This window comes from Erpetoichthys calabaricus, chromosome 2 (genome assembly GCF_900747795.2).
Source record: "Erpetoichthys calabaricus chromosome 2, fErpCal1.3, whole genome shotgun sequence".
Taxonomy (NCBI): domain Eukaryota; kingdom Metazoa; phylum Chordata; class Cladistia; order Polypteriformes; family Polypteridae; genus Erpetoichthys; species Erpetoichthys calabaricus.
In genome coordinates, this window is record NC_041395.2 from 107,133,226 (window position 1) to 107,159,517 (window position 26,292).

Below are 26,292 nucleotides of genomic sequence, written 5' to 3' on the forward strand. Positions count from 1 at the left end.
ATACACATCTTTTAATTTGAAATAAGAACTGAAGTAACTTTTCCACATAAACCAGTTTAAATTTCTACAGTTTCAGCCACACCATTCATACTTTCCTCATCCTGAAGTATAACAAGATTACGATGAGGCTTTGCTCCCTCAACAAGAAGGCACTTGTTGTCTGCTTCAGAGGTGATAATCTCTACCAAGTCTTCACTCATCTGGATGTGATCTTCAGCCTCACTTGTAACCACGGAATCACTGAGCTCTGGGGAGGACTCCATCATATCTTGAATATCTTGAGGCCCAGTAAATCGGGTGCCGTTCACATTGGCACCTCCCCGATTATTCATTGGGATCACCTTTGCTTCACTTGAAGCCACATTGATGGATTTCTTGAAGGTGTTCACATACAGCTCTGAGCTTTCATCCTTACAATTTTCTTCTGTCTCCTCAACTTTGGGGCACACCTTGGTAGTTTTTTGGTCTTTATTTTCAGGCTTATACAGTGCAGCTGAAGGTGGATTAGACTTGTTCTGTAGCGGCAATGCAGCGTCTTTAATTTCCACTGATTCCATCTCTTCTTTTCTTTTATGCAGAAGCTCATGGCGAACAAGACTTTTCATTGAGGTGTAGCTGGACCCACACAATGAGCATTTATAAGGTTTACCTTCTACGTGACTTTTCAGGTGTCGACGAAGTTTGGTTGCCAAGATGTATGATTTGCCACACTGGTCACATTTATATGGCCGGTCACCTGAGTGGAGACGTTCGTGTGCTCGGAGTGTGTGAGGATCTCTAAGGGCTTTCCCACAGATAGGGCAGAGATACACCTCCCCGGTATGAGAGATGAGGTGCCTCCTCAGTTCTGGCAGCTGTGAGAAGAACTCCTCACAGTGGTCACACTTGTAAGGCTTCTCCCCAGTGTGAATCCGAAGGTGGCTACGGAGATTGCTCTGTTGCCGGAATGACTTTCCACAGTAGGGGCAGTTGTATGGCTTCTCCCCAGTGTGCAGCCTCATATGATTTCTTAGAGACCCCCGGTTTGCAAGCTCCTTTTCACAGACTGGACATTTGCACAGCTTGATATTCTCCAAATTCAGTTCTTTTGTCAAATGAATTTGCTTGTGTATACGAAGGGAGGGACGCCGAGCAAAGGCTTTACCACATTGGTCACAGCTGAATGGTCGCTTTCCTGTGTGTAGGACCTCATGCTCCCTCAAATCCCGCTTGGTGCCGTACGCCTTGTCGCATTGTTGACACTTGAAAGGTCGCTCACCCTTGTGAAGGAGTAGGTGAGCCCTAAAGCTCTCTTGGGAGCTGTAGGCCTTGCCACACTCTGTACACAAGTAGGGCTTATAGTCTAGGTGCGTCAGCCTGTGTTTCTTCAGATGGCAAAGTTGTAGAAAGCTTTTGCCACATTGTTCACATTTGTATTTTCTCTCACGCATATCAATAGGTGAGTTCCCCCTCTTTGCCCTACACTTGGATTTGGGGTTTTCATTTGCGTCCACCTTGTTTTTCATGTCTACGTCCTGCCTTGGCTCCTGCCCTTCAGGCTGGATGGTTAGGATTGAGGCCTCCTCCTCCTCCTCCTCCACCTTGCATTCTTTATCCTGCTCTCTCACTTTCTGCTCTAAACTCCTCATCTTTCTCTCCTGAAGTCGTTTTTGAATTCTGCTAACTAGAACTTGCAATTTGCGTGGCTTGGCTGCCAGTCGAGTGCTTGCCCTCGTAGTGATGTTCTCTGACTCTATGGCGAGACTTTCACTATGCACAGGCGCAGTATTTGGAGAAGGTGGCACTGAGAGGCCAGTAGCATTCTCTACATTCAGACAGGCAGAGTTTTTCTGACTGAACAAACATCTTTCATGCATGGGCACATTGGATATTTCTTCATCTTTACAGACGTTACTGTGGCTCTTGGCTGGTAGGTGACACATTTCCAGTGAGTCCATTGAGGTGTGCTTTTCATCCAGGGGGGCTGGAGATCCAGGTCCCACTGGAGCCGCATGAAACAACACAGAAGATAATTAATTGACATTTTAAGAAGGGTCACAGCCTGTCATATTTCTACTTTCATAAAGAGAAAGAAAGAAAAAGCAAGATCTACAGAAGTACAAGACAGGAGAAACTATCATTTTTGATAGGGATAGGGATAAGCATCCCTCTGTATTCAGCATATTGAGTTTTTAACTTGAATAGGACCCCTCTAGCTTCATCTTACAAGACCATGCAGACATGTTCATCTATGTGAGTCTCACTGTTCTCATCATTCTCTTAAAAAGCAACAAAAAATTTATGAGTGTAAAATAAAACAGGACATTACATCAACAGTTGCCACATGAATGCTGACATGGCAGTGAGGCAAGTAATAAATATAAAGCTCTCAAAGACTTCCAAAACTGTGGCCTTTGGTTTTTTGTAAATCATGACCTAAATTCCACCCTAACACATTTGCCCTGAATCATCTTGTGTCTTCTTTCAGTTTAAAAATTGCACAGCATTGTGGGTAAAAGAACTAAGCAACCTGCTGGCTTGCATCCACCAGACACACTGAATGTTTCAAGCATCACCCAACCCTGAAGTTTATTGTTTTCCTGTCTCTTTCAGCCATATGCCCTGCAGAGTGCTGAGGTAAGAGGTATGATTAAAGCATTAGATTTCCAAAGGTTGTCTGTGTCTTAAGTGTGTGATCTTATTCAAGTCACTTGACCTTCCTGTGCTCCAAACGTAGACAATCGGCAATTTGCGTTGGGTAGACATGTCAGACAAATAATAATATACATGTGACTTATCCCTTTTACATGAAGTACAATGAGAGAGCCCGCTTCTTTATTCAGACATACTGTATTATTCTTTTAATAGTCCTATAAGTAACTCCACAATGTTGCACTGCTTAATGACAATGATTAGAAAAACTGAGCATAGTAGGCATATTTCGCCCATGTCTGTTTATGCCACATCCCACATTAGACCAAAAAGTAACTTTGGTTATGGGGAGAGAATGTCCTGCGATGGACTTCTGTCCAAGTTGGTTCCTATCTCTCAGTTAGGCATCAACAGAAAACCACAAAATGGTAGAGGGAATAACTTTGCATTAATGTATGCAATTACTAATATTCTCTACGATGCTTTGAATTCCTACATCACTTGTACGGAAGATTATTTGTGCTAAACCTAATTGCAGCATTGTAATGCAATGCATATGGCATGATTGTATTTCATTTTGGTGCAGTTTAATTGTGGTATATAATAAATGACACGAACCGAATCACAGATTGCTTTTCACTTACAGCACACAATTTTTGTGTCAATTTAAAATCTACTCTATAGATATATAAAATCCTAAGCCTAAAAGTGCAACGATTTTATGTGACTTTTTTGTAATGCTTTAAATTTGGCTTATTTTAAAACCTACATATATGTTTGGTATCATTCTTTTCAGAATTTATCGAATGTTAATGTGATGTTGTTAGATTTTCAGATTCTTATTCCGTTTTTAAATTCTAAACTAAAAAATACCAAGAACTCACGTCCAGCGAGACAAGACTTTGTGCCAAGAGATTTAACCAAGCCCGGGGCTGGAAATAAGCCTGCTGTACAGGCTTTTAAATGTTCAAAGCACCATGCAAGATGCAGATCACACAGCATGGTAGCAGCAGCAAGCCAGCAGCTGATCGAGCAAAGAGGAGTTAAAAAAAAAAGTTGTTTTCCATTGTATCACCGTTTAAGAGGGGGTTTTGGAAGAGCGACTGCGTCTCCTTGGGGTGCGTTCAGCCCCCCTCTTCACAGCACAAGTGGCAGAGACGCGAAGTGGCTGGCGCATAACGCAGGCCGAGGTTGGGGGGGGGTTGGTGAGAGAAGAGAGCAGGGGCAAACCCCCTAGTGCAATATAACAATGTACAGCAAATTAACTTGTGACCATAGATCACAAGTAATAACTAAAACCAAACATATTGCATTTGCTCCAAGTCTGCATTTCATTTAACAACCACACATTACTCATGCCTAATTTAAATATAATCAAATGACCAATCAGCATCAAAAGGTAGCGTTTGAGTGGCCATATGCCTATGTCTTTGTGGTGTTTTGCTGTTTTTATTCTTTTGACAGTAGAACTCTAAAATATGAAAAAAAATCAATTTAATCATTATAAACTAACCTACAGAGAACAACCATCCTGACTCTACTCCTAAAGCCGTATTTCAACGAAGGAGAATCTGATCATGGTAGAATGATAGTTGATTTTTCTCTTGTTTGTTTGCCAAATACAAAAAGCATCCCATTCATCCATCTCTTATCAATATCTCACTATTCGAGGCTCAAGCTGAGAGTTACATCAACCACCACCACTGTAGCACCCACCTGGATGATGCGACGGCAGCCATTATTGCACCAGTGTTCTCACCACACATTAGCTGTTAGGTGGTCAAGTGGTGAGATTAAGATAGTCAGCCAGTTAGAGACAGGTGATCATTAGGGTGGTGGGCATTTTAGCCAGGACACCAAGAAACACTCTACTTTTTATGAAAGATGCCCAGGGATATTATATAGCCACGGAGAGCCAGGATCTCAGTTCTACATCTCATCTGAAGGATGGAACCATTGTTACAGCGCAGTGTCCCCATCACTCCACTGGGGCTTTGGGATCAACATTCAGACCACAGGGTAGCACAGAGACCCTACTGGCCTCACCAACACCTCTTCCAGCAACAACCCAAGATTTTCCTAGATGGTCTTGCATCCAAGTACTAGTTGGGCCATAACATGCTTAGCTTCAGGTGGATGACCTGTTCTGAAGTGCATGTAGTATGGCTGATGGTTCAAAACCATGACTCTGAAGCTGCAAGGCAGCACTAGGCCACTATGTTGCCTATAATGGGCAAAATTTATGTTTTCTTCTTAGCCAGCTATGACAAAATGTCTGAAATGAGCTCATTTTTTTCATAACCACTAGGGTGATTACAAAATTGGACAGCACATATTGAATTCTTGATTCTAACTGTCAAGTCTGACAACTGTATAAAGGCCTGGTAGAAGTGTGTGTGTGTGCGCGTGTGTTTGTGTGTGTGTGTGCCCTGTGACAGACTTGTGTCCCAAACTGGGTTGATTCTCATCTTGCAGCCAGTGTTGTTGGGAAATTAATTGAATAAAAGTGAGTAAACCATGAATGGAGAAGATCTATATTCTAGAAACATGAAAATAAGTATAAGACTTTGGAGCTGCAGGTCAGTCACACACAGCAAGACGTACACACATACAGTGTGTTGAAAAGGAATACAACAGGTTGCAAAGTCTTGTTTACCAGTTTATCGAGAAAGAACTGAGCTCATTGTAATATTTTCTAAATGTCTTAAAGCACAAGTTGCTACTTTGAGTGTACCCAGTTTGATCAAGTGAGAAAACAGAGCAATCGACCAAATTCAAACCCAAAGCCACAGTTTTAAACGTTTGGGAAGTCACCGCAATTCTTCTGCCTCATTCTGGATTTAATGCAAATAGTAGTAAGACAATTCTAAACTAAAGACTTAAGAAAATATATTTTGACATTCAGTTCCATCACTTGACTTACCAAGGTTTTCTTGCCAACCAAGATCTGCAGGTACACCAAAACCGCTGACTTTTCTAGAATAACTGTCCTGGCTCAAGCCTATACCGGTGTGTCGTTCTTCCATGTTGATACCGCTCACAAGGTGGTCGTCTCCAAGGTTTATGCCAGCCACTGTGGCTGTCGAGTGGCCCAAATTTTCATCAATTAGAAGGTCTTCGCTTTCACCATCCATTTTCATCATGGAAACCTCTTCTCTGTTTACCAGTCTAGAAATGCTCTCCTCTGCTCTCTGCACCATGTCCACCCATGCCATACTATCATATCCCCTTGGACCCATATCCTCCCATGTCATACTTTCATCTCCTCTTTGCCCCATGTCTACCCATGTCATATAATCTCCTCTGTGCTCCATGTCCACTTCACCCATGATGTCGTCTTCTCTGTGCCCAATGTCCACCCATGAAATGGGATCCTCTCCCCTCTGCTGCCCACCTGTCAAGCCCAATTTTTCACCATGTGTAGCAACAGGTACCCCATTTGGCAACATTGAGTCCATCTCAGGTCTGATTAGAAGCTCTGCTCCAGGATCAATAGGTTTACAAATCCTTAAGTACAACTTCCCATGAAAGGAAACCATGTCCACATTCTGATCCTCTTCCTTTCTTGCAGGACAGGCAAATCTGGTGGCATAAATGAAACCCAAAGTTAGCTATGGGCTGAACAAGGAGAGGTTTACACATAACAGAGGAAGGCAACCCTGATGTGTTGCATCAGAGGGTCCATCAGTCTGCCTAGATCCTGTTTAGAAATTAACCCATTGCCCAATTAGTGATTGGACTTTAGGTTTGCATCTCAATTTGTGATCTCCAACAGATATTTAACTTTATAAAAGCAGGAAAGGGGCTTCCTGCTGTTAGAGCTTGTGGGCACACTAGTGCTGCTATGCAAACTAGCAGCAGTCTCCAGCATCAGGGAGTTGGATGGACGGCTCTCTTGCTGGACAGAGTGCCTCCTGGTCATCACACTTCTCACCTCCTTCTTTACCTTCTTCTTAACAGGCAGGTCAATGAGGCAACACTTCAGGTTTGTGACTGACAGCGATCAGGCACAATTTACAACTGTTTGATTTGTAAATACAAAAAAGCATAATGCTTATCGCAACATGCTTCTACAGTTAGGTCCATAAATATTTGGACAGAGACAACTTTTTTCTAATTTTGGTTCTGTACATTACCACAATGAATTGTAAATGAAACAACTCAGATGTAGTTGAAGTGCAGACTTTCAGCTTTAATTCAGTGGGGTGAACAAAATGATTGCATAAAAATGTGAGGCAACTAAAGCATTTTTTTTAACACAATCCCTTCATTTCAGGGGCTCAAAAGTAATTGGACAATTGACTCAAAGGCTATTTCATGGGCAGGTGTGGGCAAATCCGTCGTTATGTCATTATCAATTAAGCAGATAAAAGGCCTGGAGTTGATTTGAGGTGTGGTGCTTGCATGTGGAAGATTTTGCTGTGAACAGACAACATACGGTCAAAGGAGCTCTCCATGCAGGTGAAAGAAGTCATCCTTAAGCTCTGAAAACAGAAAAAACCCATCCGAGAAATGGCTACAATATTACGAGTGGCAAAATCTACAGTTTGGTACATCCTGAGAAAGAAAGCAAGCACTGGTGAACTCAGCAACGCAAAAAGACCTGGACGTCCACGGAAGACAACAGTGGTGGATGATCGCAGAATCATTTCCATGAAGAGAAACCCCTTCACAACAGCCAACCAAGTGAACAACACTCTCCAGGGGGTAAGCGTATCGATATCCAAGTCTACCATAAAGAGAAGACTGCATGAAAGTAAATACAGAGGGTGCACTGCAAGGTGCAAGCCACTCATAAGCCTCAAGAATAGAAAGGCTAGATTGGACTTTGCTAAAGAACATCTAAAAAAGCCAGCACAGTTTGGGAAAAACATTCTTTGGACAGATGAAACCAAGATCAACCTCTACCAGAATGATGGCAAGAAAAAAGTATGGAGAAGGCGTGGAACAGCTCATTATCCAAAGCATACCACATCATCTGTAAAACACGGTGGAGGCAGTGTGATGGCTTGGGCGTGCATGGCTGCCAGTGGCACTGGGACACTAGTGTTTATTGATGATGTGACACAGGACAGAAGCAGCCAAATGAATTCTGAGGTGTTCAGAGACAGACTGTCTGCTCAAATCCAGCTAAATGCAGTCAAATTGATTGGGCAGCGTTTCATGATACAGATGGACAATGACCCAAAACATACAGCCAAAGCAACCCAGGAGTTTATTAAAGCAAAGAAGTGGAAAATTCTTGAATGGCCAAGTCAGTCACCTGATCTTAACCCAATTGAGCATGCATTTCACTTGTTGAAGACTAAACTTCGGACAGAAAGGCCCACAAACAAACAGCAACTGAAAGCCGCTGCAGCAAAGGTCTGGCAGAGCATTAAAAAGGAGGAAACCCAGCATCTGGTGATGTCCATGAGTTCAAGACTTCAGGCTGTCATTGCCAGCAAAGGGTTTTCAACCAAGTATTAGAAATGAACATTTTATTTCCAGTTATTTAATTTGTCCAATTACTTTTGAGCCCCTGAAATGAAGGGATTGTGTTAAAAAATGCTTTAGTTGCCTCACATTTTTATGCAATCCTTTTGTTCACCCCACTGAATTAAAGCTGAAAGTCTGCACTTCAACTGCATCTGAGTTGTTTCATTTAAAATTCATTGTGGTAATGTACAGAACCAAAATTAGAAAAAAGTTGTATCTGTCCAAATATTTATGGACCTAACTGTATATTCATGCATTCAATTATCATTAAACCCACTTAAGTGTAAACTGGATAGACAGGTCATTAATTGGATGAATTAGAAGAAAGGAAGTCTCAGTGAAACAAGGATAGGACTGTGTTCATTGATCAGAAAATGTCAAGTACTAAAAATCAACCTTAATATAGTATTCTATACCTTAATGATCATACTGACTGAAATGGGAAGACAGTATATTGAACAGAGTCACCCCTTCCTATACCTGTATATGCAGATCACATGCACTGTGGGGGTCTATGATCAGAGGACTGATCTGGCCCATTGGGGGTTCGTAGACCTCCATGATTCAGAAGCTGGATAACCAATTGAAAGACAAGTTTTTATTGCTTGGTTTACTTGATTTGAGTCAGCTAACTCCTTCCACAACCCCTAATCTTTACCATTGGTGTAACCAGGCATAGCACAAAACATCCCTGACGTGTAATGCAAATGTAGGATTGACACTATTTGGGCCATCCATCCTGATGTTAACACATGGTTTGTGAACAAGGTGGGTGTTGTCAATTTAAGAGGCTAATTCAGCCACCTGTATAAACTGGTCTAGAAAAGGTCTCAAGCCAGTGATGAGATCAACGGCTAACTGGGTAAAAGTAAAAATCTGTGCCTCAGATGTTCACTTTTATAGGGTAGGTTTTAAACATTTAAAGGGTTTTATATTTTTATGGGGATTTTATAGAGTTTTGTATATATGTATAGTACGTATTTAAGGGTCAAGGGATTTTAACTAGTTGTAATTTTTGTTTTGTAGCAACAATGGGGCTTGTCACATTTTTCTTTACTCTTTTCACAATATTGTTAGATCAACTTGCCATGCTTTATTGTTCCACAATGTGTTTATAGATTGTTTTTTTCTGTTATGCTATCATTTCACACGCTCTTGGGAGGTTTGTGAAGTTGCTTTGCACATTACGAAGTTCATTTGTGTTCACATTTTAATGCAAACCTTGACAAATTGTATTTGTTTATCTGTTGTTTGCCGCTTATGCTGCACTTGTTGCCTGTATTGTTTAGAAATCTAAATCTTTGTCCAGTTTCCAGTAAGCTAGCCAATGTTACATCAGTTGCCACTACACTAAAGTTAGCGGTTTACTGGAGTAAAAAATGGAGTAACATTCTGTGTAATAGTTTTGATATCAAGTGCTCAACAGATATTATCTGACATTACAATACCCAGCTGACAAATGGCTTTGGATTATTTATCACCACCATATAGGCCTCAGGGCCTCTGCACATTGTTTAAAGCTGCTTACGTTAGCCGGCATACGAAGATTGCTGAGTGTCGCTGCATTGAGGACACGTTTGTAAATTTCACCAATACACAGGCGGCTCTTGTACTTACTAGTTAGTTACTGGCTGAATTGTGGAAAAGCACCACACAGGCAACTTTGACATCCACTCAGATTAACTTCAACTGTTGGTTCATTTTGTTGGCAGTTAACAAGACTGATTTAGCTAATGCCGTACTGCTATCTGTATTAGGTAATAGTTATACATTGTATTTTATTTTTAGTAGTAGTAGTGGTAGTAGTAGTATTAAAATTGTTTTTGTTGTTGTATTATAATGTCACAAGTTATATTTTGGCTGTATAAAGTAACAGAGTAACAACACATTGATAATTTATTATTATTATTAATATCTAAAAAATATTAACATAACCCAAATACAAAGATTAACATTAGGGCCCTGAGGAAATATTATTTTAACTTCAGGGCCCGCAAAAGATTTTTTTAAGTTTAGGGCCCAAGTTTAAAAATTTTTTAAGGTAATAATAATAATAATAATAATTAGGTCTTCATTTATAAAAGAAACAAATCAAAAAGTAAAAGTTAAGTTTGTGATGTATGCTTCTTTGTATAAAACATTTATTGTTCACATTAAAGCTGTTGTAAGGAATACTGATGTTTAATGGTATTTATCTAATGCTCTGGAGACTAACCCTTTCCACTGTTTATTTCTGACTAGACTGTATTGTGAGAGTTTAATGATGAATTAAAATTTTCTAATACTTTTTCCCAAAGTAACTTTTATAGTTGAGAAACACTGCAAAAGATAAAACACTCCTTCACTAAAAAAATTCCTGGACAGAAAATCCATCCTGATACTTCAACACCAATCTGGACACAGTTCAGAAAATTGCGGATAATTGTGATAAAAAAAGCACAGGTCTGATTCCCGAGGAGCGTGTCATCAAGTTGACACCACTTGTGTCTTACATTGGGCAGGCATTGTAGTGAAATGGGTGAGGGTTTATTTCACTTTAGATCATTTTCACTCTTCTTATCCTAAACAGACTCATGGAAGCAACATACTGTGCTGGAGAGACCAGAACAGTGAATTCTTGTCAGATTCATCCAGCTTCTTCAGGTGGGATTCTAAGGCAGGCTTAGAGATAATAATCCTTGACAGCATGTAATGGGACCACCCCAGGTCTTCTCTTAATGAGCCACGCCAAGGCACCCAGGGAGCATCCTGACCAAATGCCCAAAAACCCTGTTGATCTTTACACAGGTTTGCAGGATCAGGTCCTACTTTTGGGTCATTATTATTATTATTATTATTATTAATACATTTTATTTATACAACACTGGCTGCACTTGGGCCCTAATTTGGGCTCCTGACGTGGTTCGTCATGTGGTGGGTGAGGCAATGCACTCTATCAGTGTACGTTGCCAACCTTTCGTATTGAGGAAATCACTTGCAGAATCTGTTTAATTTGCATGTAAATGATATAATATACCAAAAAAGTAATTAAGCACAGTTATTTGATTTTAAATATCCCAGAAAAGTTCTGAGCAACAGTAAGTGAAAAAGGGAAATGATAATGCCCAAGAACTATTTTGATAGAAAGAGCACATGTCACAGAAACAGTTGAACAACAGCAGCGCTAAGAGCAACAGAAACCACCCATTTGAATGAAGAGCTCAGTCAGAAGCAGATATCCCATTCAAATGACATGATGAGATGCTCCTGGACCAAATCCAACTATCCCAACACTCAAGATTACCCAGAAGGCCCAGTAGTTTTAATTACTCACCTCATCCAACCTGCTGCACGATCTACAATGTTGGGCTGCGATCCACCACCTGCCTACAGATACCACAAAAGTGTTATTTTTTTATTTTCTTCTAGTAAATTCTGACCCCCCAAAGCCCTTCATGATAACAATAAATTCAACTCACCAAGCAGCCAAAAGCTGCCATAACCCAGCCTCCTACTTCCCTCACTTCTGGCTCCTCAAGAGGTCCAAAGAAAGCACCGGACTGCAATGGCTGGCTCACACACCATATCCCAATTCGACCGTTCTGTGCTATGGATGGTCCAAGTGCAAGTCCCAGAGGGATGGATCTACACAACAGCTCTTCATCAGAACTTTCAGTTTCTGAAGGCACACAAAAGCTTTTGATCTTTAAACAGCACAGTATTTATTAACATATTTATATGTTAATATAAATAATACCAACTAATTTTTAAACATGGATAAAAAGTGAAAAGGAGGTGGGGCGCCATACTAGGACAACCAAAAGAGGGACAAACAACCAGGCTGGTAACTAAGACAAGTGGGAGAGGCAAAAATGGTTAGTTAGGGAATCTTCACACGACAGACCACCGCCCACCCATCAGTCACACAGCCACTTCCACAAGGTGACACAGTAACAACTGATGCCAAGGGTTCGAGAAGGACCAGGTCCTACAGTAGGAAAAGGAATTCCAGAAATGATCAGTGGGAGAATCAATGGATGTCCAACCAGAGTTCAGTGATAACTAGATAATAGTGGTGCAGAAGGAGAAAAGGCTCTTGTGAATAGAAGGGAGAGAGAGAGAGCATGGTGGTGTTCAAAACGTACCACATAACAGTAATACTGGTTGGCTACCATTGACACCACCTACGGTTGAGTTTGGAGATTGGTCTCTAAAAGACACAGCTGCAGAGGGCCATTGACACCACCTATGGTTGAGTTCGGAGATTGGTCTCTAAAAGACACAGCTGCAGAGGACCATTTTGTTAATACAATAAAAACTATGATGCTTTCAAGGGGCCTGGAAGAGTAGTCCACTTAACCTACTGTCGCACTACACAATGTTTTCCAGTGATTTTTCAGTTGTAGAATTAAGATAATCATGGTGGTTTGGAGAGCAGAGGCTCAACATTCCTGTGACCGATAGTTGTGTAGTTTGACTTCCATGTGACTCAGTAAGATGTGTCTGTGACACACACTGATTTGATTTTGTCTTGAGTCATATGTGTGTGCATGGCATCGTCAACCAATACGTACTCATCTGGAGTACAGGCAAAGGAAGAATGTGAGTGTTTTAAATCAAGAAAAGAGGCTTGTTTGTCCAATGTCTCATATTTATTGTACCAAGACAGAATGGAAAAAGGCAAAAAATGGGACGAGGTTGTGGTGGAACTCCTCATCCCTGGAGAGCTTTCATACAGTATACAGAATGAGGCAAGCTTGTTGTACTTTGGAAATGTGAAACTGGGCTGAAAAGTCCACACAGAGTCGGGTCATTTGTCATCCGCTGACATCGCTGCCATATAGAAATGTGCCAGATGAGAAGCACAAACTACAGCAAGCTGACTTGGCAATGTATGACATCAACTAATCACACATAATGTAAACAATGTGAACGAAATAAAATCTGAAAATTTCCTGGTGATTTCATTAAATATATAGTATGTATTTCTTGGCTCTTGCCATGAACCAACTGCAGTCTGAGGGAGATGCTTGCTGACTCCACACTTAAAAATGCCCGACATACATAATCTGAATATTTCAAAGCCTTCATTCTTATCCTGCACCAGCTTTTCTTACACTATGTAGTCATGTTGAATGGGACAGCACATATTGTTCTTATGCAATAAGGTACAGATACAAATATAAAGGACAGCACAGAAACCACTGGTGCTCCAGCCTCAACTGTAACCTGTGCTGATAAATCACATCCAGAATAGAACAGAAAACAACTGCTTAGATCAGGGGTCGGCAACCCGCGGCTCTGGAGCCACATGCGGCTCTTCAGCCTCCTTGTAGTGGCTCCCTTTGGCCTTGACAAAAAAAAAAAACATGAAAATGAATAATGGCAATTTCTTAATTTAAGTTGTATTTATATATATGTTTATTTACGACTACTACTGTTATACATTTTAACATCTAATTTAGAGAGTTTAATTCTGCGTGGACAGAAGCAATTGGCTTCACCGCCAACGACGCTGGCTTACCGGTGTGCTTAATATGTCGCGATAAATTATCGAACAACAAAAAATGTAACGTTGAAAGACATTTTCGAAACAAGCACTCAGCATTCAAAATACCCAAGTGAAGATAAGCGAAAGAGAGCAATTTCGGAACTGCAACGGAAAGCTGAACAGAGCAAACATACTTTCAAAAAGTGGATCACTTCTACACAGTCAACTACAGCTGCTAGTTTTGTGGCAGCTCAAGAGATCGTAAGGAGGGGTAAGCCGTTCACAGACGGAGAATACATGAAAGAATCGTTCATAAAAATATCAGAGCATCTATTCTCCGACTTTAAAAACAAACGGGAAATTGTTCAGAAAATGCAAGCTGCATTTAGAGAAAGATTCAGTGAGTTCAGAAAGGAAAAACACACACTCTCTCCTTCCCTGTCACACCCCTGGACATCGACCCATCCCTGCTGAACACATCCGCATTCACAGGAGTGAGTAAGTAAGCCCGATCTAGAAATTGAACTGGACGACATGGCAGATAAAGATTAATGGGTGTCCAAGTTCAAATGCCTGACAGCGGATCTTGAAGAAGTCGCCCGTCAGAAGGCTACTCTCGCTAAAGAGCACAAATGGAGTGATATTGAAAACCTCCCCAAACCCGACAAATTTGTTTTCGACACATGGAGTGCCATTCCCGAAACGTATATGAACATGAAAAAATATGCATTTGGAGTCCTGTCCGTCTTTGGCTCAACATACTTAAGTGAGCAAGTTTTCTCAAGCATGAACTTCATAAAGTCCAAATATCGCTCCCGCCTCACACATGAGAGCCTGCAGTCCTGTGTGAAGGTCAAAGTCACATTGTACAGCCCCGACATAGAGATGATCAGCAGCGAACTTCAGGAACAGAAGTCACATTAAACAGGTGAGAACAATAGCATTTAATATGCTATTTTTCAGAAAAAAAAAACACATTCATTTCGGACCCGGAGCTGATGTAGGTTTTTTTGTATGTTCAGGTGCTTCAGTTGATTCAGCACACTGAAATGGAATTTAATGTTTACTTTTTTAAAGCTGCTAAGCTACAGCTAAATGTTTTATTTATATTAAAGTGGGCTAGTTTTTATTTTAATTTTACACAGGTATAGGAAGGACCCAAATAGGCCTGCATAGTTCAGTTTAATTTATTTCAAAGTAGGCCTACACATGCACACTGCACTTCTGTTTGTTGTATTCCGTGGTTGTAACATGTAAAATCTAAAAAAAGATTAAAACTTTTAAAAGTTTATAAGCTGTGTTATGTTTTGCGGCTCCAGACTATTTTTCTTTGGAGGAAGGGGGGGGCAAAATGGCTCTTTTCATAGTGAAGGTTGCAGACCCCTGGCTTAGATAATGTTAAGTGATATGAGGACGGTGGATGGGCATCTAAGAACACTTGTGACCAAAAAACCTCTGATCACCTCTCACTGTTGCCTGCCTTACACCGACTGACTGTTCTGAGGCCCAGTATCCTCTTCTCATCTCCATCTCCCTGTCTCAAAGGCTTATTGTGCTGCTCTTGGTTGCATTCGGTTACTGGCATGCAGAGCCGGACTGACGTTTACAATCATCAGGAACTTTCCTGGTGGACTGCTGCCTGGCCTGGCCTTGCATTTAGAGCAACCAGAGAAATAAACTAATGGTGACAGTATGTAATGTTATTATACTGGAAAACGAGCAGGTATTATTGCTCAATGGTGGACACAAATCCTTTCAGTTTACCACTGGAGGGTTTCTTTTCTGGTTTCTGGTTGGATGGTTTCTTGTTTTTGTTCAAGTCAACTTTTGTCTTGCGCTCTGACAGTTAAACAGGAGCAGTTAATGAGTAGCGAGTATTGTGATTAAAATTATATATGAAGATTGTTTAAAAGTTTTTAACATACATTGAATTATATTTGGATGTTGTATGGATTTTGGTATTTGTTACTGTGTATTTATTTTGTTTTAGTTTTGTATCACATTTAAATGAAATGTAGTGTATGGTCACATTTTTAATGTTTTTTTTCCTTTTTCCCTCAGAGTGACTGAATAGGTTACACAAAAATTTATTTTTTTATTAATGAAACACATATGTGAGGAGAATGATTTGTGTTTTTAAATGTACCTGTTGTTCTTTATTTCATGATAAGTTTGTTAATGAACGTGTCTTGCTTTCTACTTTATTTTAATACTTTGAAAGTGCGTCTCTCATGCTCTGACAGTTAAACCTTTGCGCTATGATGAGAGAGTGACTGAAATGGCTACGTGAAATGTTTCATAGTTTTTTGTTTACCAAGTGCATTCTTTAAAAAAATGCTTGACGGAATTCTGTGGCACTGAGACATTTTTTGAGTATTTTGTCTACTGAAGAAATTCAAAGTGGTCATTTTTGACCAACACTTCAAACTTTGTGGAAGAGTATTCAGCATTACCATGCAGACACTGACATGGGCTCGGCTGTGTAGATTCCAGGCTCACAGTTGAAGCTGCAGACATAATCTCTGCACTGTGGATTCCACTGACAACTACTTTTTGTGGTTCAATGCTTTTTGCACATTTATTTTGATATAAAAATTATAGAACTACATGGTTTATTTATTTATGAAGTGTTGTTACACACTTTATCAGAGGTTGTCTTGAGACTAATCTCTTTATTATATATATCCTGGGACGAGACAAGACTTTTTTAGCCTGGGATGAGACGAGACTTTTTCAGGGAGATAATTTCATGTCCTGTGAGACGAGACTTTGTGCCAAGAGATTTAACCACACCTGGGGCCGGAAATAAAAGGGAAGTAAAAGACTAAGAGTAGATGACAAAGGAAATAAAAGGGAAATAAAAGACTAAGAGTAGATGACAAAGTAGAATGCCGTAAAGAATTCAAAAACATTGGTGCGATACACATGCAGAGCATGTTAGAGATAGTATAGTGGAAGTACAGTACTAAAATTCAAAAGTCTCAAAAAAATGATAGTAAAGATCGCATTAGCGCAAACAAACGGAAATTATTACTCGGTGAAATAACGGAACAGTGAAAAGAGATTGGGTATATTGTTCAGATTTAAACTAAGTCGGAGACTTGTAGATCGTCAAATTCTTGTTGCTATCAAGGAAAAGTAGTGCTTTATCCCAATGAAGAGGCGTATCCGTGAGAATGAAAAGTTTTGTTGTTTGGTGAAAGTGAATTCCACATACGCAAGCGACAGAGACGCAAAGTGGTTGGCACATAGTGCAGGCCAGCGGGTTGGCGAGTGAAGCGAGAAGGGGGCAAAGCCCCCTAGTATTTAAGAGTGAAATGTATGTGTAAAAGCTGAATCTGCTCTCTCCTCAATCATAAAAATTTACAAGACAAAATTGTGTTTGTTGGTTTTTTGAGTCTGTGCCTGTGCAAAAAAACTGATGTATACTGTGTGGCCGGGATTACACTTGGGATTCCCAGCCTGAATAAGTTCCCCAGTCCGGCCCTGTTTGTATGGCTCTAACTACTAGGGCTGTTGTTGAAGCTTTATCACTGGTCAATTTCAAATCACACTTAAAAGTTTTCCTTTAGTCAACATTTCCCATTATTGACTCTTAATTTCCTTTTCTTGTAATTTATCATCTATTCCATTATGGCTACCACTGACTAGGGGCCACTCGTAATGCATATTACAGTAGCTCCTTTGTAACAGGGCTTTGACAAAATCCATTTTTAAGAGAACTCGCAAAGCACCAACAACACAAGACTAGAGTCCACCTGTGATACATCGAGTGGTCACTTGCTATGAAGCAAGACCCTGAGAAAGGCTTTATTTGTGATAAACAGCAATAAGTGACTAATAGATACACGAACCTTAAACACTTATTCTGGTCCATACTTGTAAAATTTTTATTTTTATACTTTATTGAGGATTACTTCTGTTCTGTTCTGTATTTTGTATTTTATTGACCCCCTTCTTTTTGACACCCACAACCTACCTGGAAAGGGGTCTCTCTTTGAACTGCCTTTCCCGAGGTTTCTTCCATTTCTTCCCTACAAGGGTTTTTTTTGGGAGTTTTTCCTTGACTGGGGGGCTGTCAAGAGGCAGGGCCTGTTAAAGCCTGTTGTGGCACTTCTTGTGTGATTTTGGGCTATATAAAAATAAATTGTATTGTACTCTAAATTGGTACCATTATTTGTAACTTTCTACTCTCAATTCTAGTTTTGGGTGCTCTTTAAAGCACTATGAATGCATCCGCCTCAAACACAATTTTTTGCCTTATTGTGACATTCTGATTTGAGTGTCTTCCATATGTGCCTATAGATCAGATACATATCCGATTCGTGTTTGAGAATGGTAAGATTCAGTGGCATAGGGGAGGCTGATTGGACACAGGCCCAGCCAATCAGTTTATTGTTTATGAAATTTTCCATTAAATTTTGTACATAATTGGGTATTTGTTATTAATATTTCCTTTGGTTTCAAAATGGTTTGTCAAATTCCATTGGTTTACTGAATTTTCAATAAATAAATAAGTGGGAGTGATGTTACAGTGTACAGTGCATCTGGAAAGTATTCACAGCGCATCACTTTTCCACCTTTTGTTATGTTACAGCCTTATTCCAAAATGGATTAAATTCATTTTTTTCCTCAGAATTCTGCACACAACACCCCATAATGACAATGTGAAAAATGTTTACTTGAGATTTTTGCAAATTTATTAAAAATAAAAAAACTGAGAAATCCCATGTACATAAGTATTCACAGCCTTTGCTCAATACTTTGTCGATGCACCTTTGGCAGCAATTACAGCCTCAAGTCTTGTTGAATATGATGCCACAAGTTTGGCACACCTATCCTTGGCCAGTTTCGCCCATTCCTCTTTGCAGCACCTCTCAAGCTCCATCAGGTTGGATGGGAAGCGTCGATGCACAGCCATTTTAAGATCTCTCTAAGAGATGTTCAATCGGATTCAAGTCTGGGCTCTGGCTGGGCCACTCAAGGACATTCACAGAGTTGTCCTGAAGCCACTCCTTTGATATCTTGGCTGTGTGCTTAGGGTCGTTGTCCTGCTGAAAGATGAACCGTCGCCCCAGTCTGAGATCAAGAGCGCTCTGGAGCACGTTTTCATCCAGGATGTCTCTACACATTGCTGCAGTCATCTTTCCCTTTATCCTGACTAGTCTCCCAGTTCCTGCCGCTGAAAAACATCCCCACAGCATGATGCTGCCACCACCATCACTGTAGGGATGGTGCCAGGTTTCCTCCAAATGTGACGCCTGGCATTCACACCAAAGAGTTCAATCTTTGTCTCCTCAGACCAGAGAATTTTCTTTCTCATGGTCTGTGAGTCCTTCAGGTGCCTTTTGGCAAACTCCAGCTGGGCTGCCATGTGCCTTTACTAAGGAGTGGCTTCCGTCTGGCCACTCTACCATACAGGCCTGATTGGTGGATTGCTGCAGAGATGGTTGTCCTTCTGGAAGGTTCTCCTCTCTCCACAGAGGACCTCTGGAGCTCTGACAGAGTGACCATTGGGTTCTTGGTCACCTCCCTGACTAAGGCCCTTCTCCCCCGATCGCTCAGTTTAGATGGCCGGCCAGCTCTAGGAAAAGTCCTGGTGGTTTCGAACTTCTTCCACTTACGGATGATGGAGGCCACTGTGCTCATTGGGACCTTCAAAGCAGCAGAAATTTTTCTGTAACCTTATCCAGATTTATGCCTCGAGACAATCCTGTCTCGGAGGTCTACAGACAATTCCTTTGACTTCATGCTTGGTTTGTGCTCTGACATGAACTGTCAACTGTGAGACCTTATATAGACAGGTGTGTGCCTTTCCAAATCATGTCCAATCAACTGAATTTACCACAGGTGGACTCCAATTAAGCTGCAGAAACATCTCAAGGATGATCAGGGGAAACAGGATGCACCTGAGCTCAATTTTGAGCTTCACGGCAAAGGCTGTGAATACTTATGTACATGTGCTTTCTCAATTTTTTTATTTGTAATAAATTTGCAAAAACCTCAAGTAAACTTTTTTCTCGTTGTCATTATGGGGTGTTGTGTGTAGAATTCTGAGGAAAAAAATGAATTTAATCCATTTTGGAATAAGGCTGTAACATAAGAAAATGTGGAAAAAGTGATGCACTGTGAATACTTTCTGGATGCACTGTATGTGTAACCTGATTGGTAGTAGTCATTAGACAGCTAACAGTTGCTTAATTGAGAATTTTCAACAAAGACCAACAGATACATTTCTCATTTTGAGGGATTAGTACTGACATGATAAATAAACCAAATTAAAATATTAAAGTTTTTCAGAAAGCCTCATTTAGATGAAGAGGAACACCCGGGCACAAATGATGCACACAAAATGCAACAGTGTGCCGTTGAGAAAACGACCGAAGCAAACATTTCAATTACGTCTTCATCTGAGGAGATTCTGGCTTTAGACAAGTATGCTGTGACAGAACCACCAAAAGATTTGTCAGCCATTGAGGAACCAGTCACTCAGCCTAATTTGCCATCATTTCCGACAATTTCGATAACGGGAAAGGCTCGATTTTCTCTGCAAAATGGCATGAACAATTCAAATGGATTGAATAACTGAGGTAGGGACTGATTTTGTGTGTTTCTGCTGTGGCACAACAACTTTTGATTTCCTTGATAAAGTTTTGCATGGTCCTAATAATTCAGTTATGTGAATGTACCACAGTTATGATTTTTTTGGAAAAGTGCCCTTATATAACCTACTAAAAACTAGAACAACCATTTTTACATAGGCCCACCCTAAAATATATTCCTGGCTACACCCCTAGTCAGATTGGAATTCATGTGTTTGGTTTTTTTACCCATGGGCAGAGCGATGCCATCATCAGCCAGCATCATGGCAAAACAACAATGGAGGTGAGCTACAGCTGTGACAGCAGTCACGGTGCCATCATTGCTGGCTCGATTCTCATACATCATTTGGAGCAGTAGTGCTTGTCAGCAATAGCTGCGAAAACAGCAAAAGCTAATCATCTGGCTTTTTTGCACCTTCTCAACCTGATCACGCACAGCTGACGAACTGACTGTCGTGCTCCAGAGCAAAATGCGAGGCATAAGCTAGCTGCTAGTGCGTCCGTTTTGCAGGTTTTAATACCATGAGTCATGACTCAAATATAACACTTTTTGTTGTTGGTGTAGCAGATGACTCGTGCGCAAACATATCAATGCGTACATGCATGCCGTTTCAGAGGACAGACGCATTACAGTTAGATACAGGTCACTTGTACATATGAATATGAACCAATATGATAGGCAAAAATCTAAGCAAAAAATCAGAATTGCGCAATGAGTATTGTAATGTGAATGGAGGGCTTGTTGTGTTCTGCTCTGTGAAAGGTGATCGATAAAGCACTTATGTCAAGTTCTGTCCTAAATGTCCCATATCCCTTTATTTTTAACCTTTTTGCCACCTACTGGATTGATATGAGAAGCTTCTTGTCTAAACTACAAATTTACTTCTATGTACATTTTGCAGGTTATTTTAGAATTGAGGCCTGTTATGGGTGTTACATCACAGTACCGTCCTCTCATTTATGCTGCATTAGTTTTTGTCATCTTATGTTAATATTTGGAGTGTAACATAAAATACAGTGCAGCACTATAATAAAGTACAATTTCAACATTTTGTTTCATTTCCAACACTTACCATGTGCTACTCTAGTCGGAGGGAGGCTTAGTCCAGTTCTCTTCTTAACTGCTATTCCCTGCTCATCACCCTCCATTTCCAATGCAGCAGGTAGCAACCCTCCTAGAAAGTGCAGTTCTGCTGCTTACCTGGGAAGGGCTCAGAGACTCCACAGACTGTCGTGTGTTCTGAGGAATGAGCAAAGAGACAGAGACATCAGTGTAAAACAAATATCAAAAAGAAAATTCCTTCCATCTTTCACCCATTTTCTGAACGAGCTTATCTGAGGTTGGAAGTCTGCACTGATAGAGTGTTTCTGCACCCAACACATGACAGACCACCTGAACCGGGACACAAGTGCAGCAGGTGACACCTCAACACCATACTAAAGGTGTTTTACAGTGGTTGGAATGCCAATCCTGCCACCAACCCCCAAGTTTTCCCTGTAAGTTGGAGGACCTGCTTGCACATTAACGTCATACCCAGGAGAAAGCAATTGCAGGTTAAGGACCCAGAGGTGTAGAGTCCCTTCTGAGATTTATGGGATTCGGCGTTGATCCCTAGGCCTCAGAGCCACCATTCCCCCTTGAGATTATCTGGTTCCAGGTTAATAGCAAGTGGAGCTGAAGAGACCAACAACAACTGGTAGTGCCAAACTGAATGTAATGCCAGTCCACCACACAGTCAAAAGAAATGATTCTTGGAGTTTGTTTCTATTACACAGCTAAGTTAAATTGACTTTACTCAAACTTAGTGTGTTTTAAAGCTTTATACATCCTTTTCTAGAAAAACTGAATTATATTTGCACTTTGTATGTTAGGCCATTGTTCTACTCCTTTTACTTATTCATTTATACATCCCCTTACTGTCTTGGTGCCTAGATATAAACTTCCCTGCACCACCAGCTGTGCCACAAGCACTTCACTATGCTCTAGCAGTGTATGCAGCAATAAAGATGGATTGGAAAGAACTGCTTACAGATGGCGACTGGCTCAAAAAATAACAAAAATGCTCCTAATGATGATGTGAGTGGATGTTTTTTAACTTTATTTTTGGCTAATGAACAAGGAAAGTTGTACATTAGACCTTCACATTTCATTTAAAATAGGGCAACTTAGTTTGAATAAATGGAAATAGATAACGGCTGGCACAGTGGCAGCACTGCTGCCACGCTGCAAGCCAACCAAGGTTCATATCTCGAGTCCTCCATGTGTGGAGTTTGCATGTTCTCTATGTGGGTTCAAACACATGCACGTTAAGCAGACTGGCGACACTAAATTGGCCCTTGTGTGTGTGTGTGTGTGTGTGTGTGTGCGTTCACCCTGCGATGGGCCAGTGCCTTGGCCATTTGTTCCTGACTTGTGGCATCCAGTCCCCTTGTGACCTTGGCTCTGGATTAAGTGGGATTAGAAAACGGTATGGCATGGAAATACTTAACATAACTTTAGTAAGTAGATCCAGCAATTTTTTTTTTTTATTCAATATAAAACTTGTAATAACAATAAATGATAAACATTAGGTTGTATACAGTATTCAGACAACATATTTCAATTAAATGGCAGCTGCTTATTTTAAGAAAACTACACCTTCATTGCCACTTTACTTTAAATTTAGTTAACATCCATCCATCATCCAATCTGCTAGATCCTAACTACAGGGTCATGGGGGTCTGCTGGAGCCAATCCCTGCCAACACAGGGCACAAGGCAGGAAACAAACCCCGGGCAGGGCGCCAGCCCACTACAGATAGTTAACATTATTGACTTAAATTAACCCATCACTATACGAATTGATTTACATAAAATTTAAATGGTTGGCACCCTGCCCAGGATTGGTTCCTGCCTTGTGCCCTGTGTTGGCTGGGATTGGCTCCAGCGGACCCCCGTGACCCTGTGTTCGGATTCAGCGGGTTGGAAAATGGATGGATGGATGGATAAAATTTAAATGATTTATTTAATTTTAGAAACACCACTTTTACATTTTGTCAAGGGACCTGTTACATAAAAAGCAAAGAAAAAACATACTTTTCTGATGCAGGGTGGGCATCAAATTTGCCAGTGGATCAAATAAAAAAAAAAAAAAGATCATAAATCGGAATCCATGATCACACAAAACCTTCAGCATGTGGAAAAAATCAGTTTACCAAAACTCTTTAAATTTCTTTCCAACTATAAACTGTGGATCTCTTAGACCACAATGCAACAAAAGGGGCGGATCTTTATGCAAATAAAGGATCATCACCTGCATAAAACGTGTTGATTTAAATCTTTTAAGTTAAATCAACGTAATTAAACTCTGTCAACTGTCTAGAGGGAAAATAGGCAAGCCAGGTTTTGAGCATTAAAAAGTGTGTCTGCGAAATAAGATTTAACTTAAAATCGGAAATTAAGACAACAATCCCCGAGGGTCATTGCGCTTCTGTTCAAAGAAAATATGGGTTTTGTTTCAGTAGAATTTAATTGTGTTTCTGTGACATCTAACAATTATGTCGTCAACGTAACTAGAATAAAACTATGTAATATCAACAGACATGATTATTTTAATATTACTTTAACTTAAATTAGACCCCGTTTGTTTGTTTATTTGATTGAGAGCATTTGGAATACTCGCTACTTACAGGTTTTCGAGCTGAGGGGCTTTTTGAAATCTCGGTTTCTTATAAAATCTAACTTTTAATGTTACATTTTGCTATGGTTGATCTAAAGAACAACAGAGACAGCCTTTCATGTCAGAGTGAAGACACATCTTTACAATGATATATAATAACGTATATATATATAGTCCACAAAGTAGTTTCAACAGGATCGGTGTATGGGGCTCCATGTATATTCAAAGTTTTTGGTCAAATTGAGAATTGAACACAAATCCCGAAATGATCGATAAATACATCGTGTACGTTTTAAGATTAACCGTTTACTTACTGAACATGCTCAGCGCAGAGCGGGGTCACAGTGGTGGGATGGGGGCGAGCCCAACATCAACAGGTCGGAGCAAACTAAACACAACGCCAGGCCTTCTGTGTTGAATTGGAAAACTGCTTGTGTGTTTCTTCGACTATGTAACTGTTTGTATTTTTGTTATGCAGTACCAGGGTTGCAAGACAGAAACCAGTCAAGGGTGGGACTCAACTCATAAAAGGTCAATTTAGAAACGCCTGCACTACTAAGCCCGTAATAGTAGAAAAAAATTAATTCACGCACCATCATTTTTTCTCCTTAAAACATTTTACCTTGATGATCAAATTTGCTTTGCGTTGACTTATTTCTGGCAGGTCGTATACCGACCCACAAAGTCAGTCTCCGTAATAGACATGAAACTATTCATCTGCATAAATTTGCAGAACCTCTTTAGCTAGACCAAGTTTGTTGATCGGTGGAAGATGATAAAGGGCATCATCTGGAGCCACTGCAAGTGCTGTGCGCTCCTCACTTACCCCGAGGCTTAAACCGAGCGGGACGGCACGGGGTATAATATATACAGCAGGACTTCTTTTAACTTTTGGAATTTATTTCAGAGGGCTGAAAATACATTTTAAAAATGATAGCTCTTTCATTTAAAAGAAACAAAGCGGTACGAAAATTGTAGTCATACCGGGAGCTCAAGGTGCCAGGAGAACACTAGGGGGCGCCTGAGGCAAGCGGCTCGACTCTTCTGAAAAAGCGTGCGCAGTCGCGGCATATAACGGTACATCGAGCATCAGTAGCACCCTGACGCTTTAGCGGTTTGATCCTACCAACATGTTGTATGTAGGCAGTAGCGTTACGTCATCCACAGACGTTGGTTTCTTTAAGTTCGTGTCCCTTTCATTCTCGCTAGTTCTTTTTTTTTTCAGTCCCACAGGTGGGGGACAGGTCCGATAGAGACGTCAAAGTCGAGAGATTGCGTTAACCCGGCCTTGTATATAGGATCAACGCAATAAAAACGTCTAAGGGAAGAAGTTTGGAAAACCTTAATTAAAAAGTAGCAGCCACGATTAATTTTACTCGTCCGTACGCGTAATTTCTCAACTGAACTTCGCCAATTCTGTGTCTGTAAATTTGGTAGAGCAGGAAAATGCACAGTCATCAGAAATTAATGGACTCGTAACCGTCCTTCGTTCACACAACTAACTTCGATGCCTGGTTCAGAATCCGGGTGCCAGTCTATTGAAGGGCACACGCACTCTTTAAAGACACCGTGGGGTTGGTTAGGGTTACTAATTAACGCAGTCTGTCTTTGAAAAGCACATTAGCCGAAGAAAGACCCAGCAAGCAAGAAATAAAGTACAAACACCAATCCAATAAGTGGACTTGGTCCAGCAGGATTGATACCTAATAGAAATGTAGCTCTGAACGTAGTACCATTAATAAGCCATTCACTAAAACACGGTAAACAGCACTAAAATGCCACATTAAGGTGACGGAGTACGGCCCAAGATGAATGGCATAAAGGTGCAAATCTCGCGCTTCAGCCATCCTCTTCAATAATCCACTGAAGTAAAAGGTATACAAGATTCACCTCAAGATTAATTATGGCCAGAAACGGCTGCTCGATTCCTGACATAGTATGTTCGACTTAAGACGAAAAAACAAGATGGGAGCAAATGGGACATGAAAATAAGAAAAAAATTGCAAGAGACATTTGAACAATTGGCCACTATCCAACTTTCAAAACACCAAAAGCAACAAGACAGGATGTACTTTTAAACGGATCACCTTATTGAAAAAAAAAAACAAAAAAAAAAAACAAACGTTTCAAGAGAATTCTTGCATACCTGCACATTACGACAGTTGGCGACGCCATCTGTAGGATCAACTCAAGTCCTCACCTGTCCCTGTATGGTCAGGACTGGCACGAGCCTCACTCTGCTCGGGAGTTTTCTTACGTTTCTGGGACCGTTCGATTCCGACCGGGGGTTCCGTCCAACACTTCCCGTCCACAGACAAAAGTATTTTAGCAAGATCATTTCACTTCTCAAGCAGAATTCGTCTGTTTGAAGTTGAAATTATTTTCGACGTTATCCGTTATATTGTGTAACAGTTCAGAAGGTGTGCATCTCCATTTACAGAATGCCGATCTTC

General features: G+C 40.6%; 1 protein-coding gene across 1 annotated transcript; it reads right to left on the bottom strand.

Annotated features, from left to right (window-relative positions):
• Positions 1-26,064, bottom strand: LOC114645320 (zinc finger protein 184-like). The gene is made up of 6 exons (XM_028793186.2): positions 25,986-26,064; positions 21,255-21,421; positions 11,568-11,767; positions 11,423-11,475; positions 5,555-6,213; positions 1-1,981 (listed from the first exon to the last, which is right to left on the bottom strand). The coding sequence occupies exons 2-6, from the start codon at positions 21,328-21,330 to the stop codon at positions 57-59; spliced, it is 2,913 nt and encodes a 970-aa protein (XP_028649019.2). The 5' UTR covers positions 21,331-21,421; positions 25,986-26,064; the 3' UTR covers positions 1-56.
• Positions 26,065-26,292: the final 228 nt, after the last annotated feature.

What these genes read in the sequence shown, in the direction of transcription:
- LOC114645320 (XM_028793186.2), bottom strand. Translation starts at nt 21,330, where the DNA reads ATGGAGGGTGATGAGCAGGGAATAGCAGTTAAGAAGAGAACTGGACTA. An exon ending in CGTGCAGCAGGTTGGATGAG is followed by an intron (nt 6,214 to 11,422) that starts GTGAGTAATTAA and finishes TTATGCCACCAG; the next exon opens with ATTTGCCTGTCCTGCAAGAA. An exon ending in TGGTTGGCAAGAAAACCTTG is followed by an intron (nt 1,982 to 5,554) that starts GTAAGTCAAGTG and finishes ATGCGGCTCCAG; the next exon opens with TGGGACCTGGATCTCCAGCC.